The sequence below is a fragment of the Poecilia reticulata genome, chromosome 15 (genome assembly GCF_904066995.2).
Source record: "Poecilia reticulata chromosome 15, P_reticulata-male-v2, whole genome shotgun sequence".
NCBI lineage: Eukaryota > Metazoa > Chordata > Actinopteri > Cyprinodontiformes > Poeciliidae > Poecilia > Poecilia reticulata.
Window position 1 is genome coordinate 16,578,507 of NC_088844.1, and position 16,506 is coordinate 16,595,012.

At 39.0% G+C, this 16,506-nt stretch overlaps 1 protein-coding gene across 7 annotated transcripts; it reads right to left on the bottom strand.

The window, feature by feature from the left end:
- Positions 1-1,240: 1,240 nt before the first annotated feature.
- On the bottom strand, positions 1,241-15,180 carry washc2c (WASH complex subunit 2C). Of its 7 annotated transcripts, none has more exons than XM_008429610.3 (31): positions 15,020-15,180; positions 12,715-12,858; positions 12,438-12,602; positions 12,238-12,306; positions 11,444-11,617; positions 11,234-11,327; positions 11,105-11,166; positions 10,953-11,006; positions 10,777-10,860; positions 10,560-10,644; positions 9,852-9,911; positions 9,593-9,741; positions 9,417-9,504; positions 9,255-9,329; positions 8,976-9,188; positions 8,738-8,892; positions 8,539-8,643; positions 7,174-7,266; positions 6,983-7,084; positions 6,794-6,901; positions 6,540-6,709; positions 6,243-6,360; positions 5,437-5,850; positions 5,216-5,344; positions 4,640-4,741; positions 4,469-4,543; positions 4,206-4,265; positions 3,538-3,741; positions 2,750-3,442; positions 2,479-2,650; positions 1,241-1,863 (listed from the first exon to the last, which is right to left on the bottom strand). In XM_008429610.3, exons 2-31 carry the CDS (start codon positions 12,856-12,858, stop codon positions 1,721-1,723), a joined length of 4,359 nt encoding a protein of 1,452 aa, XP_008427832.1. In that variant the 5' UTR covers positions 15,020-15,180; the 3' UTR covers positions 1,241-1,720. The 7 variants fall into 7 exon arrangements, with proteins under 7 accessions (XP_008427832.1, XP_008427834.1, XP_008427831.1 ...); XM_008429612.3 differs by having other exon boundaries at positions 9,276-9,329; positions 9,593-9,744; XM_008429609.3 differs by having other exon boundaries at positions 9,593-9,744.
- Positions 15,181-16,506: the final 1,326 nt, after the last annotated feature.

Below are 16,506 nucleotides of genomic sequence, written 5' to 3' on the forward strand. Positions count from 1 at the left end.
TGCACACAAACCCTGGAAAAACAAATATTAGTTAAAAAATATGTTTTTTTAAAGCATGATGTACATACTTTCAAAGAGAGGAAAGGAAGGACACCTCTATAAATATTCATTGAGGAGTTCAAATATTTATGTCTTTAATTTCACTTGTAGATGAATCTTTTAATCCAATAAACAACAAATATCAACGAAATACCCCTCTACACATATGTTGTCTTAACCCTTTTGAAACATTTCAGTGAGATGCTTCTTGTATCCATCTGCTAATCTCCGACAACTAAGGAAAGTTGGCCCCACTCCTCACATTCTGCTGTGAAATGTATGAGAGGTTTCTTAGATACACACTGTTTTGAGTCACACCACAGCATCTCGATGAGATCAAGATCTGAGCTTAGACTTTTTTCTTAATTTTCTTAATTCTAAGCCAGTCTTTATTATGTTCTGACTTATTGTGTGTTATTGCATGGTTCAGTGCTACAATAAAGTAGTCTAATTTTCTCCGGTCCCTGCTCGGATACATGGTATTAATCATAATGGTGAGGTGGCCAGGTGCGGCAAACCCTCCCTGTGACACTGCCAACTCCATACTTCATAGTTGGTATGAGTCTTTTTCCTGGAATGCTGTCTTTGGTTTCTGGTGCACGACAAGTTCAAGTTTTTACTCACTCGTCCTCAGAAACATGACTTGTAAAAGTTCTGGTCTTCGTCTGTGTTTTCTGTGGCAAACCTTAGTTTGGTCATTGGATATTGGCCAGAAAGAAAATGATTTCTTCCTTACTCGTCTTCATGACCATCTGTCATGAAGGTCTTCAACTTGTAGACTATTTTTTGTGTGGAATATCTGTTTTCCCAGTTCTTTATTTTTGAGTCCTTTCTTAGACTTAGGTCAGACAGCTCTTTGGGTCTTAACATTCACCCTCTCTTCAACACGATAAGCTTGATATCCGAGTTTTAACCTTATGTTCTGTGTTCTTATGTGCACCGGTGTCTGAGTTTAGCAATTTTAAGAGAACATGAAAGTCCTCATCTATTCCCTACCACAAATGGCATTTTAAATTACATTTATTTTTGCCTGTTATCCATGTGTGGAAATGTTAGAAAACCACACAGACTTTGATTTTAATGTTTACTGCTCATATAAAAGTCTAAAGAAACTATTTATTGGATTCAACAAATGAAAATACTCCCTTGATCTGGAGTCAAAACAAGAAAAGCAACGATTGACCTGGAAATAATCACATAATTCAGGTAAAATATGTTTAATTTTAGTCATTAAAAAAGCATTGTCTTTATCGTCACAGTCAAAGTTAGGAAATGGAGGAAATTCTTAATAAAAACATTGTCAAAATTGACTAAGACAGGCAGAATGATATGGCACAAACCTAAAGACATCTCACGTGGCAAAGCCAAACAAATCAATATAATTTCTGCAGGCCTCAAGACTAAGCATAATGTATGCTTATAAAGTGCTATTATGTATTATAAAGACTAAACAGTTATATTAATTATGATGCCAGGATAATTTTGGAAACTCCGTTGCAAGATGAATGGAATCGTATTAATTACAGTCTTTGTCAGACAAAAATAAGCCACATACTGATATCATGTTATAGCAATAAATATTCTATCAACAGTGTAGCATATCTTTTCTTGATCACTTAATGATGAAGCAAAAGGAAAAAAAAAATCCACAATTTTACAAATTACAGGCCACTCCAAGGCATCAGTTCCCACCCAAAACGTTAAGCGGGTCATCAAATATGTTGCTGGAATCTGGTACACTACTGGTTTCCTTGGCTGGTGGAGTTTTCTTTGATTTATCCGGAGCCTTCGGCACTGGCTTTGCTGTGCTTGTAAAAATGTCATCTTTGAAGGGCAGAGAGACATAACGATGTTAAAATATGACCAATAAAAGGTGAGCACTAAACAACACAACTGATCTCCAGAAAGTATTAAGTTTTGTATTTTTACATTTTGTCATGTTCAAACCTCAAACGCATGTTAAAGAGATTTAATATGACAGATCTACACAAAGTAGTCCATAATTGTTAGCAGTGGTGCCCTATGCTTTGTTGCATAACCTAATTGTGCTTTAAACTACTCGAGTTCTTCCCTGGCCTTTCTGGTTCGTTTCTTAGTTTTTGTGATGTTTGTTCTCCAATGTTCCCCAACAAGCCTCTGAGCCCTTCACAAATCATTTGGACTGAAATTAAATTACACATTTGCTAACTGCGTGACTTCCCACTTGTTTCACTAAATTTCATCCAATGGTAGAGTAAAAAGAGCTGAATAAAAATATATACCTCACTTTTCAGACCTTATGACTCTTATTTATCCCCCATTTCATACCCACTACCATGCTTTGGCTTAATCACACAAAAATCTCCACAAAATACACTGAAGTTTATGGTCATACTATAAAAATGTGGAACACTTTGGAAAAAGCATTGTAAATGTGTGACAAGCATCACTGTTGCTTACCCATGTCGTCATCAAATATTGACTTGGTCTCTCCCTTTAACTTGGACTTCGGTTTTGGTTTAAATGTGTCTGTCAGGTCAGCAAAAATGTCTACATTATCGTCAAACAAGGCAGCATCAATGCTTTTCTCTTTGAGCTTCTTGTCAACTTTAGGCACAATGGTGGCTTCGTCCTGTAACACAAATTCAGACAGGAAAAACAGGAATCAAATCCACCCTGATGGCACAGGAGAACCTTGATACAATTACCACAAACAAAAAGGTAAAGTTACCTGAAAAATGTCCTGTGTTGAAAAACTGCTGCCATTCTTGAATTCTTTATTAGTTTTGGATGTGGCAGTGGCACTGCTGTTGAGTCCAAATAAGTCGTCATCGTCATCTTCCATAAAGGGTGAGGCTTTAGCTTTCTGCGTTACTGGACGTGGCTTAACATTTTGGAAGAGATCATCAGTGTGCGTATCAAATATAGAGGAGAGTTGACTGGGATCTATATCCTTCTTCAGTCCTGTCCCACTACTGGCCTGTGGCTCGATGCTCTTGGGGGTCTCTCTGGGAGAGGGCTTGTTAAAGACGGTTTTAGGCCCAAAGAGACCATCTGAGCCAAAGAGGTCATCTTCTTCTAATGGTAGCTGTTTCTTTGTGCTGCTGCTGTCCTTACTGGAGTCTTTCCTTCCTGCTTTTGTCGATACTGGCAATGACAGCTCATTGGGTCTGGAAGAGCTTTGAGAGGATGAAGGTAAGGGCTTTGGTGAGGTTGATGCTTCGGATGATGAAGGTGATGTCGGGTTGATGGGCGCGAGGTTGGATTTGTCTGACGGGGGCAATGCTAAACTGGAAACACTAGGATTTGGAGCAAAAATATCTTCCCCACCTCTCTGATCCGTCCCCCCCATTGACTTTTTGGCAGCCTGCTGCCTTGCCGCTCTGGACTGGGGTCTCCGAAGAGCCGAACCTTTTGCACGGCCCTGCAAAAGGGTAGGGAGATTTTAGCTACTTTCGGAACAGATGGAAGTGAAGATAAAGAGACAACAGTACAGAAAGTGCCAAACTCAAAACCCACTTTGTGTGCACTTTGCAGAGTCGTGACCTGGACTGGTGTATCAAAGCTCACCCCCCCTTCGCTCTCCTCATGTCCTCCTATGGGGGTTGAAACAGGACTGGGGCTCAGGCTGGAGCTGGATACCCCAGAGGAAGAACTCAGAGTCCCTGACATGCTGGAAAGAGCTCCAGGGAGCAAAGCAGCAGGGTTGATCATCAGACTGGCCTGGATGTAAAAAAATAAATAAAATAAAAATCAGTTGCAGTGAAAGCTTTGTAGTTTCTTTTTAAGATGACTTTACTTCAAGTAAGAAAATTTAGCATTTGTACAGAACCATGAACTAATAGCACATATTTGTATCACTTCTCTAACCAGTAAGTTCCTCTGTGTGGTTCAGAGAAAGGAGAAACCAGGACTGAGGATGGAAATGGTGCAAGAGCAACAATGAACAGCAAGAACTGCTGAAACTGCAAAGAGCAGCAAGACAACTCTTCTTCATTAGTAAGATAAAATGACCGTTCAATTAGGACAGTCAATTTTAGCCAAACTTTGGAAGAAGAATAGGAAAAAGCAGATGAAAAAATATGTCAAAGTAGGAATAATAAAGATCTTTCCTGAAGAGAAAAAAAATAGGTCAGTATTAAAAGCTTTTGATTCAGTAAAAAAAAAAAAAAAAAAAAAGAAATTACTTGAAGTTTCCCAATCCTTGATGAGGAATCTTTAGGTTTTACAGGGCTTGGTGCTGGTTTCTGTGTGGTCAGATTACAGCAGGATCAAAATTGTATCAAACATAAAATTTGTTTTATAAAAAAAAACAAAACTCTTACAAATTGAGAACAGAACAAAACTAAAATAATGCTTCTAAATCAGTAAATAGTTGCCACAGTTTTGTAGTATGAAACTGGGAAAAAAAAAAATCAAAACCAATCAAAAACAGACAAATTTAGCCCACCTGAATCTCTGAAACAGGATCAGGGCTTGCAAGTGGCGCTTTATCAAGAGGTTTGTTTGGTTTCTTTGCTACCATCTAAATAAAAAGGGAAATAAACGGTTGGTATTTTTTTGTAAGTGTAAAAAATATTGAAATCCGGTGTTTTCTAAAAACATAAAGCTATATTGTTACCGGAGGGGGAGGCGTTGCTTTGACAGAGCTGAAAATGTCATCTTCGTCATCGTCTGAAAACAGATTATGCGCTGCTGGTTTCATCGGACTGACCTTAGAACTCTGAAAATTGACCAAGAAAACAAACAAAAAAAATTATTTTTAAAAAAAATACAATTAAAAACATTTGCAATCACATACAGAAGAAAATACACAAACATGTTCATGACAAGGTTTGCTTTTGGGAACTTTGAAGAAATAATGTCATTAAATGGAAAACAAATGTAACTGCACAACCTTTAGGAGACACTTGTTACTTTCTGCAGTAAAGCAGTATGTGATGATGTGAAAAGTCAAATTGCTTGTTTGTGCATCAAAGTCTTGGCCAATACAATGAATTCTGATTCTCAAGAGAGAATGCAATTGCTGCCAAATTTTATTTCACAAAAATATAACGTGGAATGTGAATCAGTTTATAGTGGAACAGTAAATGTAGTTTGGAAGATTTAAATAAATTTGACTTTAACGTCTGAACTGAATTTAGAGCTAGTTCTTGTTACGAGTCAACTCGCACAACAATGCAACAGGTGCACCGACCTCAGCTTTTGTTGTGGCTGCAAAAAGATCAACATCAGGGTCGTTGTCCTTCTGCTGCGTTTGACTGAACAGCAGTTCTTCGTCCTGGAAAACCCCTGTGCTCTTATTCTGCTGTTGCTCCTCTGTGGGCTGCGGGAAAATTTTACATTTCAAATGCAGAAGTAAAACGAAAATGCAAACGAACGAATTTCCCCATATTCTCTGTTACAAAGCAGACAAACCTCTGGCGTCTTTCCTGCCGTGGGCTTACTGGCCGAGAATGTTGGAACGTTCCATTCTGGTTCGTCTTCGTCATCCTCATCGAACAGACTGACCGTTTTTGTTTTGCCTTTGTCTTCCTTCTTTTCCTCGGTCCTAAACAGTGGTGGTGGGGTGCCTTTGACGAGGAAGAGGTCATCCTGGTCTTCGTCGTCCAGAGGGCCCTTTGTCTGCTTGCTGCTGAGAACGTCGATGCCACCAAACAGACTGACTGCTCCAGGAGGCTTCTTTCTGATTTCAGTGCTCTCCGGTGACGGCAGCACTTCGGGTTTCTTTGCGGCTGGTTTCGGCTGCACCGGCGGTTTGTCCTTTGCTGGGGCCTCAGAGACCAGAACCTGCTCTGGCTTCGAGGAGGACTGCGAAGAGGCAACAGGCATCTGGGAAAATTACAGATAATAAAACGGTTATACGTGGAGGGCGCACAAAAACACATATGTGGACTTTCAAACATCAGAACTTCTAATAAGAAGCGTCTTCGATGAATAGTTTAGGTTTGTAGGACCACACGTTATACCAACTCAATATCATCCTCTACACCAGTTTGTTATGCTAAAGTCTTGTCTGGTTGTTGTGAGTGAAGGTGCTCTTGTATAAATATTCTTTTTGGTAATTTACAAATGTAAAATTCTCAAAATAATTCCCAAACATGAGAGAGTTCTATCTACAAGAATAGTTCATCTTCTTGGTTTCAACTAAGCATCAAAAGAAAAAAAAAAAAAAAAGAAAAAAAGATGCATAAGCAATGAGTTTAAGATTTTTGCTCACTCACTTTAGTGGGGGCTTCAGAGTTTGTGTGAACTGCAGGGTTATTGCCAAACAGAGATGCTTTTCCTTCATCATCTCCCTCGTCTTCAAACACGAGAGCAACCCTCTGGGGCTTCTTCTGACTTCATGAAGGCAACAGAACAAGAAGACGGGTAAATATTTAAAATGTTAAAGTACAATAAAAGTTACAATGCAACTTGAGCCAGACAAAAGCTGCTTTGTTTTCTTGTTACGATGAACTCGCAACAAGAGTTAAATAACTTGATTATAAATGCGTCAAGTTATTTACGACCGTATGTACCTTGACGTCTTGGTGTCAGCAAACAGGTCATCATCCTCGTCGTTAAACAAACTGCTCTTCTGAGGCGTTTTAGTACTTGGGAGATTAGATGGGGCACTGGTGCTGGTTTTCATTCCTCCCGTTTTACTCTCCGCCTTCGATGAGCTGCTTTTTGGACTTATCCACTGATCCTGACATTTCAGAAAATTACACATTTCAAATTCAGAAAAATCCTGGTTGGCGAGTAGAAAATATTACCTTTGTTAACCACATACCTCGTCGTCGCTGAAAAGAGAGCTGGATGCCGCTTTAGTGGGTGGCGGGACGGCTGCTTTAGCTTGAGATGGTTTAACTTGAGATTTGGCTGCAGACGCAAAAAGATCCTAAAAAAGGTAAAAGATTAACATGTAGTGATGTCAAAACAAGTCAGATTTTATTTTTTGCTGTAATGAAACTGTTTTCACCTCTTCTTCCTCATCATCAAATAAGGACAGGGGGGTCTTGCCGGTTTTACCCAGACTTGAAGGGTCAGGCTTAGATTGACCCTTAGTGGCTCCTGGAAATAACTGACGCCAACAAAAGGATACCAAGCGTTAACGAAATGCTTTGCAAGATTCATCTCTTCTTACCATTTTGTTTCTACTGCGAACATTACCTGAGGCTCTTCATCGTCAGAGAACAGGCTTGTGCTATGAGGCGTTTCTGTTGGTTTTACTGGAGCTTTTCCAACATCATCAGCAGGAACAACCTGAAGATCATAAATGTAAACAAAATACAAAAAGTTGTAAAATTATCCCATAACAAAAAAAAAAAGAAGATGCACAGGTTAGTTTTCTTGTCAAAGACAACATGTAAAAATTAAGGACGTAAACATAAAATTTTGACAAAATAATGCAATGGTTTGACACAATATTTCCCAAGATGTGGAATGAAATGTGAAGGTTTACTCCTCTCTTCTTGATATAATTTCTGCATTGCAGAATAATGGGGTGCATTTTACACAGAACCTTTTTCACTCATAATCCGATTCCACATGGTGTCCCCCAGGGCTCAATTCCTAGCACTGTTCTTAATGTGCAGTGTCCCTTGACAAATAAATGTGGTAACACTTTATTTGACGGGGTGTGCATAAGACTGACTTGACACCATCATAAACATGATATAACATCTGTCATGAACATGAAGGAGTCTTTATGAATGTTTATGACAGTTGTCATAAAGTGTGATTTGGTAAATAATGAAATTTTTATTGCAAAGCTGCCCTAAAAGTTGCTTTACAAGTCCATTAGAAGTGCTAATGTTGCATTATTTTGTATATAACACTTCAATACAAAGTTAGCACTTCTAGTGGACTTTTAAAGCAGCTCTGCAATAAAAATGTCATTTACCAAATCACACTTCATGACAACTGTCAGACATTCATAAAGACTCCTTCATGTTCATAACAGATGTAATATCATGTTTATGACGGTGTAATGTCAGTCTTATGCACACCCCGTCAAATAAAGTGTTACCATAAATGTTAATTATTTTGACCTTATTAAACAAAGTTAATTAAGTAAAATGTATTTACTTAAATGTAAGTTATTATTAAATCCATTTTTGAGCATTACAGTTTTAGTGTATGTTTATTGCTGTGCTATAAACATACGACTGTCTATGGATCAATGCACAGCACTTTGGAAACGTGTTGTCATAAACTTGCTCTATAAATCAGACCTAACAAAGATTATCAAGTTTAATTAAAACTGTAATTGTCTTATTTGTTCCCCCCACAATTAGATTCTATTACTTATGTAAATAACTTCAATTCTTCTAACATGTTAAGTTATTTGTCTACCTTTCATCCAGTGTCTACTTAGGAAGCGATAAGTAGTTTTAGAAGAAAAACCAGCCCTAACATTGTGACCACTGAAGACAATGGAGCACTTTTAGATTGAAATTCTGACATTTTGCGAATGAAAACAAACTAAATTGATGCGTGTCGGGGCCAAGTAGATAAACAATAGTCTGTCCAGACCTCTTCATTTTTCTCCTCGCTGGTAGACATCTGCCGTTTTTTCAAGCCCTCGCTTAGCAGGCTTTTCGTTGCAGGACCAAACATGGAGATAGCCCCAGCTGGCATCTAAACATGAGATTAACCGTCACCATGGCAACACACAGAAAACACAACATACAACACTAGACATATCTTAGACAGAAAGAATGCTTTCATTTACCTTTTTCTCCGGAGGTTTATCTTTCTCCTCCTCAGGCTCCTTCTTGTTTTGGGTTGGAGTTGCTGCTTTGAACTTGCCACTGAATATGTCGCCATCATCGTCCTCATCGTCAAAAAGGTCAATTGAATTTTTAAGTTTGGCTTTCTCCTGTACAGCTGGAAAAAAAAAAAAAAAAATCAAGCCAGGATCCCATTGTAATAACTGCAGGGCCACTCGGGCGCCTCTTTCATTCACTTACCAGAGTCTGACTTTTTCAGGGTTTTACCACTAAAGAAATCATCGTCTTCGTCGTCGTCAAAGAGCCCCCCGATTAAACCACCACCACCACCACCCCCACCACCAGCTCCAGTGAGAGTTTGTGCGGGAGTAGTTTTGGTTCCGACAGCTGGGGTCTTATTTTCTTTTCTCTCCTCTGAGTCAGAGCTTTGTCCAGAACCAAAGAGGCTGTTATCTGATTGAAGAAAGTTTGTTTCAGTACAATAAAGCATCCAAAACAAAAAAAAAGGTTGCATGTTACCATTAAGATCTCTCTTGCTACCTGGAAATATCGATACGGCACCAGCTGGAATCTTCTTATCAGCTCTACGAGATTCTGAACAGCAAAATAAACGTTAATCTCAATCTGTGTGTTAATCTCAATCTGTGTGTTTATGAATCCATTTGTATTTCTAGATTTTACCTTCAGTCTGAGATGTGCTTCTTGTCTTTTCATTCATTACTCTTTTCTCCTCCAACGCAGGTTTTGGCGCCTCAGAGAAAAGATCTCCCTGTATGATGCAATAGAACATGACACATTTATATCTGATCCCACCGCTTCAACAATGCAAAAACAGGAAAAAAAAAAAATCACATCACCTCGTCATCGTCGTCAAAGAGGCCCTTTCCTCCGCTGAAGAGGCCGCTTTTTCCACCAAATGGGGAGAAGTCATCGTCGTCGTCATCATCATCATCGTAATGATCATCCATCTTGGGAGGCTTAAACATGTCATCACTATCCTCCTCAGCCGCTGGTAAAATTTAAATGAACAGTTTAAGTTTGGTCTGTTTGTCGCAAAAACTAATGGTGCGTCGAAACGTAAAAGGCTGAACAGGAATGATGATGACTGTGTCCTACCCTGTGGTTTTGCAGGTTTCGGTTCTTTTCTGCCTTTACTCTTCTTCTTAGATGCCAATGCTTCAGTATAATGAGATGGTAGAAACAAAAAATCCATAAACATGCACATGTAAAAATGGCAGACGTAGGTGAATCGCACTTGAAGTTGTACTCAAACGGGCGCTTCAATGCCAGGTTTTCACTCAAACAAAACACAGCTGGGCTTATCCAAAACAGGTGTAAATGGTAGCTAAGAAATGATGGTAGGATAGGTATATGTGATTTATGAAATGGATAATACAAGCAAAGCAAACAGCTGGATGTTGATAAATGTGGTGGCTGAAAACTTTAGCTCACTTCTATAAATAAAGAGAGCTTTACTGGTCCCCTTATTAACAGAGACCAATCAAGTCCCCATAAATTCTTTGTGATGTTATTCTAATCTTCCTAAATATGAGTAGGCAAGTTAACAGCTGCATATTAGCTGTTGTGAACAGCTATATTTTTGTTTAATTGTTCACTAAAAATGATCCAACAAAGCTTGGTTTCCTCAGCTGCATAACAGGTATACACGGACAAACTTTGTAATTTCTCAAATAATTGTGTCCCAAACGATTTGTGTGAAAATGACCAAACATGTTTGATACCTGAGGACCAATGAGATGTAGGAATGGAAATCTACAGTGGGTGATGTCGTGTGTGAGGTAGCTGGTAATGACAGGAACTTACACGCACGATCTCCTTCAGGCCGAGTCATTTGTTCCCCTTTGATTCGGGCGGCTAACTCATCTTCAAATTTGAACTCGCCTGTGTTCTGTGACATACAAAATATCAGCTGTCATTCTCTTTGGGAATCATCCGAAATACCCAACACCTAAATTATAGTTTCCCATTTCAGATACTTTAGGTCTGTACAAAGCTATTATTTTGTGTGAACCAGCTGTACCTTTGGAGCATCATCTTCATCTGATTTTTCAAATAAGTCTGAATCCTCGTCCTCCTCTTCTTCAAAACTAACCATAGATGACTTCTAGATGAAATTGAGGGAAAAACGTAAAACTTAATTGGTTTGGAGGTGAAGTTATTTTTTTTATATGGGGATAGAAAAATGACTTAAGATACCTTTTGATTACTGTGAGCTTCGGGCTCCTCCTGGGAAACGTCATCATCTGAATTCTGTTTAAAAGAAAAAATAAAAAGTTTTTCTATTAAATGTTTTTGAAAATTAAAACAAAACCATAAGACGTGAAATAATAAGGGAAATATTGTCTCACAAATTCTTCTTTGTCATTTTCACTGTCAATGACGCTGTCCCTGTCGCTGTCAACCGATAGTTCTGAAAATGACATAAAGGTTATTGATGTCAAGCTGAGGTACAGACAGAGTGGCTGTGAGAGTCTTACCGTCACTCGACAGGTCACCAAGCCCAACATCGTCCTGCTCCATGAAGGCTTGAGAGCCAATCAGATACGGAAGTGGCCTATCCACGTAGAGATCCTAATACGAAAATAAGTAACACCCAAACTTAATTAAACTGATCTCATCACATGCATTCCAGTCAAAACTGCAATAATTGCATTTTGCAATTGTTGCGTTTCAGAGGAGCAGCACACCTTGGGCTCGAGGATGGCCTCTACTCTGTCCGGGATCTCCTCGTCCTCGGAGTCAGAATTCCCTGCCTTGATGTCCAGATGCTCAAACGCTGACTCCAGTACTTTCAGCCCATAACTCACAGCTTCCTGCATCTTGGGGATCAACTCTGCCTCTTTTTGCTCTCGAGTCTTTTCCTGAAGTTCAGAGATGAATAAATAAAATGTGAAAATACTTGCAAAAGTAGTTTCAGACTTAATTTTTTTCCCCCCACATTTTATCATGCTACAATCAAGACATCAATGTAATTTACTAGGCTTTCATCTGCTTGACCAACACAAAGTAGCACATAATCATGAAGAAAAAGCCAAATGTGACATGGGTTCATTTTCTCTCCAGTTAAAAAATGAAATACGACTTGCTTTTGTATTTAGACCTGTAAGCAATAATACCCCTAAATAAAACTAAAATCTAGTGCAACAACCCCCCCACCCCCGCCCCCATCAGTGAACAAATGGCATGAAAAAGACCAAGTAAAGGCCAGGGGGAAAAAAAAAGCATAGAAGACCTATAAACCAGGGTTAGTCAAGCAAATATCTGACTATTGGGAAATAAAATAAGAATTACAGTAAAACTGAGACAATGCAGTATTTTCGTCCCATTTTACAGACATGCACTATTTAGCATTTTCCTATCACATAAAATTCCAGTACAATAAATTCACATTTGCGTTTGTAAAGTGACAATGTAAAGTGAAAAGCTCAAAACGCTGTACTCAAGGAAAACGAGAGGTGTCAGCAGGTTTGTGCTCAGTTACCTGTTCAGGCTGCTTCTCTGAAGCATCAGCCTTGGGCATCGTCTCCTCCACCTCCTCATCGTACACTCTCTGTTACAGAACAGGATACACTGGATCAGGTGTCAGCTACTTAAAAACTCCTCTGGCTCAAAAGGAGTCTGAAAATATCAATGTAAATTTAATTTGGCAAATGCTATTAATGAAGTTATGAGATGCATTACATTTTCTATAAATTGTGTATTAGAGAGCATTAAAAAGTCATTGAAGACAGAGTGCAGGTGGCTGTCTGTGGCCTTGGTGTCCCGGATAAGGCTGTCCAACTGCTTTTCAATCTCATGCGTCTTTGACAACATTCTCTGCGAAAAGTCTTGGAGGAAGAGGAAGAGCTGTGAGACAAAAAAGAAAAAGCCGTTACGAGAACAGGATCCGTTGATTTCACAACTTTCACAAGCACTGTTTCACTGATGCTTCAAAATTACGATAGCATCTCTGGCTTACCCCCGAGTCGGCTGCTAAGGACCAGTTGGCACTCTGTTGTCGGATCTCCTCAAGACTCCACGGCCTCTCCCACACCTGAGCATCTTTGCTAAAAGCCTCACTTCGGCTTGGGCCATTTGCGATTCCATTTGGCAAAGTACTCATCTGGAATCAAATAACAAAGTAATGATGGAAATCAATAATTCATGCAGGCTTTTTAACGCCTGTCAACACATAAAGAGCACAAAACTAAAAAGAGAAAATTATCTTTAGTATACATTTGTACTCTAAACGAACACAGGTTACCTGTAGGAGGAAAGAAGAGCAAAAACACAAATTGGAGTGAATGTTTCCACTGACAAAGACTTTATGAGTGAGTTTTGCTGCCTATAGCTGCCTTGACATAAGTACCACTTGTGTATGACATTAAATAACATAATTGGTTTCAGTTGCATATCTGTTCTTCATAGTACCATCCCTTTAATTTCTTACCACAATAAAATTACAAAGCTCAATGCATTTTATCGGGATTGTGCATAACAGACCGATAGAAAGCTCCCCCTCTACATAATCGTAAGGTGGAAGAAAAATTATTACGACACAATTTAGCCCCCCCCTCCCCCGAAGAATCTGTTGTGCTTTTCAATTCAGTTTACATTGTAAAAGCATCGATTCCGATACCCATAATAAATGCCAGAACAATCAGCTACATTTAGTTCACCAGTGGGTAATTCAGCCTCAGTGTTTACAGCTATTCATAGTACCGTTTTGTGAGGTCTATTAGAGAATGTTAGTGAGCAAACAGCACAATAAAGAACAAGAACACAGTGGTGTCTCTGAATCTTCGATTAGGTTATAAGATAACAACGCTCTGTAATATAACTTCACAGAGCGCTGGTCAATCCATCATTCAAAAATGGAAAGCGTATGACACAACTGCAAATCTACAATGGTCACTCAACTAAACTAAAGAGCCTGGCAAAGAAAGAATCACTCAGAAAAGCAACAAGAAGGTCTGTGGTTACTCTGGAGGAGCAGCAGAGGATCCACAGCTAAGGTAGGAGAATGACTACACAACTTGCTTTAATGCAAAAGTGGAAAACTTTTTGAATCACCATAAAACATTGTGGGGGCAACATTGCACTATGGTAATGGTAATTTCATTCAACACAGCCAAAAAAAGGTAGTCAGATTTGATGGAAAGATTGATGTAGCTAAATGAAGCACAATCCTCTAAGGCAATTCCAGTCCTCAGGCCCTCAGCCCTGCTCTGCATGTTTTAGATGTGCCTCTGTTGCAGAACAGCTGATTCAAATGATTGCATGACCATCAAGTACAGCAGAAGCCTGTTAATCACCCACAGATTCAATCCAGGTGTGTGGCAGAAGGGAAACACCTAAAACATGGAAGGCAGGGGCACGTGAGGACCGGAATTGAGTAGGGACTAACCACAAATGCATGCCCTGCTTTTTTTTGTACGATATCTTAAGTCTATGAATCATTTACCTTCCACTTAACAATGTGCATCACTTGTCTTGGTTTATCACAGAAAATACCAACAAAATGAATAAAATTTGCATATATGTGACAAAATGGTATAAAATTCAAGCGGTATCATTACTTTTACAAAACACTATATGCTGTTCAGTCAGAAATTAAAACAACGTATCCTGCCAGCCAGATGTGTACAAGAGGTTGGGGAAAACAACCTAAGAGCATAACATAGAAGTTAAGGACAGTGATATCACAACCAGGAAGTTCATCATTGCTTGAAAGATCTCAAATCTTTACAAGCAGTAGGAGTTCAGCTGCCGGGTCAAAGGTTTAAACCTCTTTAAAGTAAATTACATCAAAAAACGGAGATAACTGCTTAAAAGATTCTTAGCATCTTTAACATGCGCATGCTACTATGTGAAACTAGATAACTGACCAAGTTTGTAACAAAAACAATACTGCGCGTATTAACTAAAATTACGAAGGCAGAGCTACCTTACCGAAGAACACAATTCAGAGTTATTTAGTGATTTGGTGCCTTTAGTGTCACCCAAAACAAATATTGACTTGTGAATTCCTATAATTGTTATAAACAGTTTAACCAGTACACTTGTAATGAAACATGACAGCGATGCCTTTGCAGTGACGTTGCTAAATTAGCGAAATGTAATTAATTACGTCTCCATGAAGTTTCCAGAATTTGTTTTTTTTTTAAGGGAAAGCGGGGAGGACTGCTTGGCTAAGCTAGCATTTAGCTAGCCAACATCAACACTGATGTTCCGTGTAGCATGAACGGATAAATCACCCTGCATATAAGTGGTCCCACGCTTACCTTGAATATCTCCTGTCAAGCGATGCCCACGTCGGACAACTGCGGTCAGAAACGAAGAAGAAAAAAAAAAAAAAACAAGATCGATTATGCAAAATTTGGCCTTTCCCTCATTGGTCTTCTGACAGGTCAGCCATATTCTGTCTGCAGACAGTCACCTGACTAGCGTTGCCTAGCAACCAAGTAGAGAGGGGCGGACCGGAACAAACCAACAATGTGGGGGGAATCCGACAGAAGTTGTAAAATCACAGAAGACCCTTCTCTACTATACCTGTGTGAATTATCTGGTTTAGTTTTAGGCTGAAAGTCCTCCCTCGTCCTCCTCCTATATTTCAATAACTCTTGATAAATTTATTGAACTTTATATGGAAAACAAAAAAACATTTGACACACCAAAAATGTAAAACGTCCACCAATAAAAGAAAGTGGTTACATAAAAGAAAGTGGTTACATAAAAGAAAGTGGTTCTTTTTTTTTGTTTTAAATAACCACAATAATATATAAAATACCTTTCCCAAATATTTGTTTTGCAACTTTTGTGGAATTCAGTTTCTTACTCTGCAGATACTCTCCACTTTAGCAGTCTGCAGCACTGCTGAGGTTTAAGCAGTCCTGTTTCTTTAAAACATTAAGTCTAGTGTCTCATCTTTCTCCAGACAATACTCCAGATTTCCAATGGAGTTTAGGTCAGGCTGGCCATTCAAACACAGTAATGCTACTGTAATTAAACCAGGCATTAGTACACTTCGCAGCGTGAGCTGCTGCCAAGTTCTGCTAGGACATGAAATGAGCATCTTTCTAAAGCTCATCAGCAGAGAAAATCATGGAAATGGACTAAAGCATTCTGGAAGATGCCTGCACTGAGTTTGGATTTAATTAAACACCAGCAGATGACGGCTCTCCCTGAATCACTACTGTGGAAATTTCACTGTTGAAGTTTAGATTCTGTTTATCTTCGCCCTTCCTTTTTTCCTCGTCTAGATAAAATGCACTACTAACTTCCATCTGAAAGATTATTTCGGGCCACTTCACATTAGTCTCACTTGTTCATAATCCAGGAAATGTGTTTCTGACATTTTCTATTGTTCAGGGGTGGCTCCCACAAACACTTGAATGGGTTTTGCTTCACAATCCTCAAGGCTGGGTTTATCCCGGTTGCCGCTCTATTTTTGTCTACCATAGCTTTTTCTTAAACTGCACTTTCCAATAATGGTTGGATGAAACACTGAGCAATGACCTTCACTTGCTTGTCCTGGTTGTGGAGGGTATCAATAAGTACCTGCTGGACAACGGTAAAGGTTTTCCCCATGATTTCTGAATTATTGACATTTTGTTTTACATACTATTCACATTTTAGACTAACTGAACTGGTGCTTTTTGCTAGCTGTTAAGCCATAAGCATTCAAATCAATAAACAATTGAAATACATCACACTGTACAACTTCCACTTTAACTGAATCACCTTTGATCAACTGTTAAGGCGAAGTTCG

What these genes read in the sequence shown, in the direction of transcription:
- washc2c (XM_008429609.3), bottom strand. Translation starts at nt 12,858, where the DNA reads ATGAGTACTTTGCCAAATGGAATCGCAAATGGCCCAAGCCGAAGTGAG. An exon ending in CCTGAAAAAGTCAGACTCTG is followed by an intron (nt 8,893 to 8,975) that starts GTAAGTGAATGA and finishes TTTTTTTTCCAG; the next exon opens with CTGTACAGGAGAAAGCCAAA. An exon ending in CAACACAGGACATTTTTCAG is followed by an intron (nt 2,651 to 2,749) that starts GTAACTTTACCT and finishes TTTGTGTTACAG; the next exon opens with GACGAAGCCACCATTGTGCC.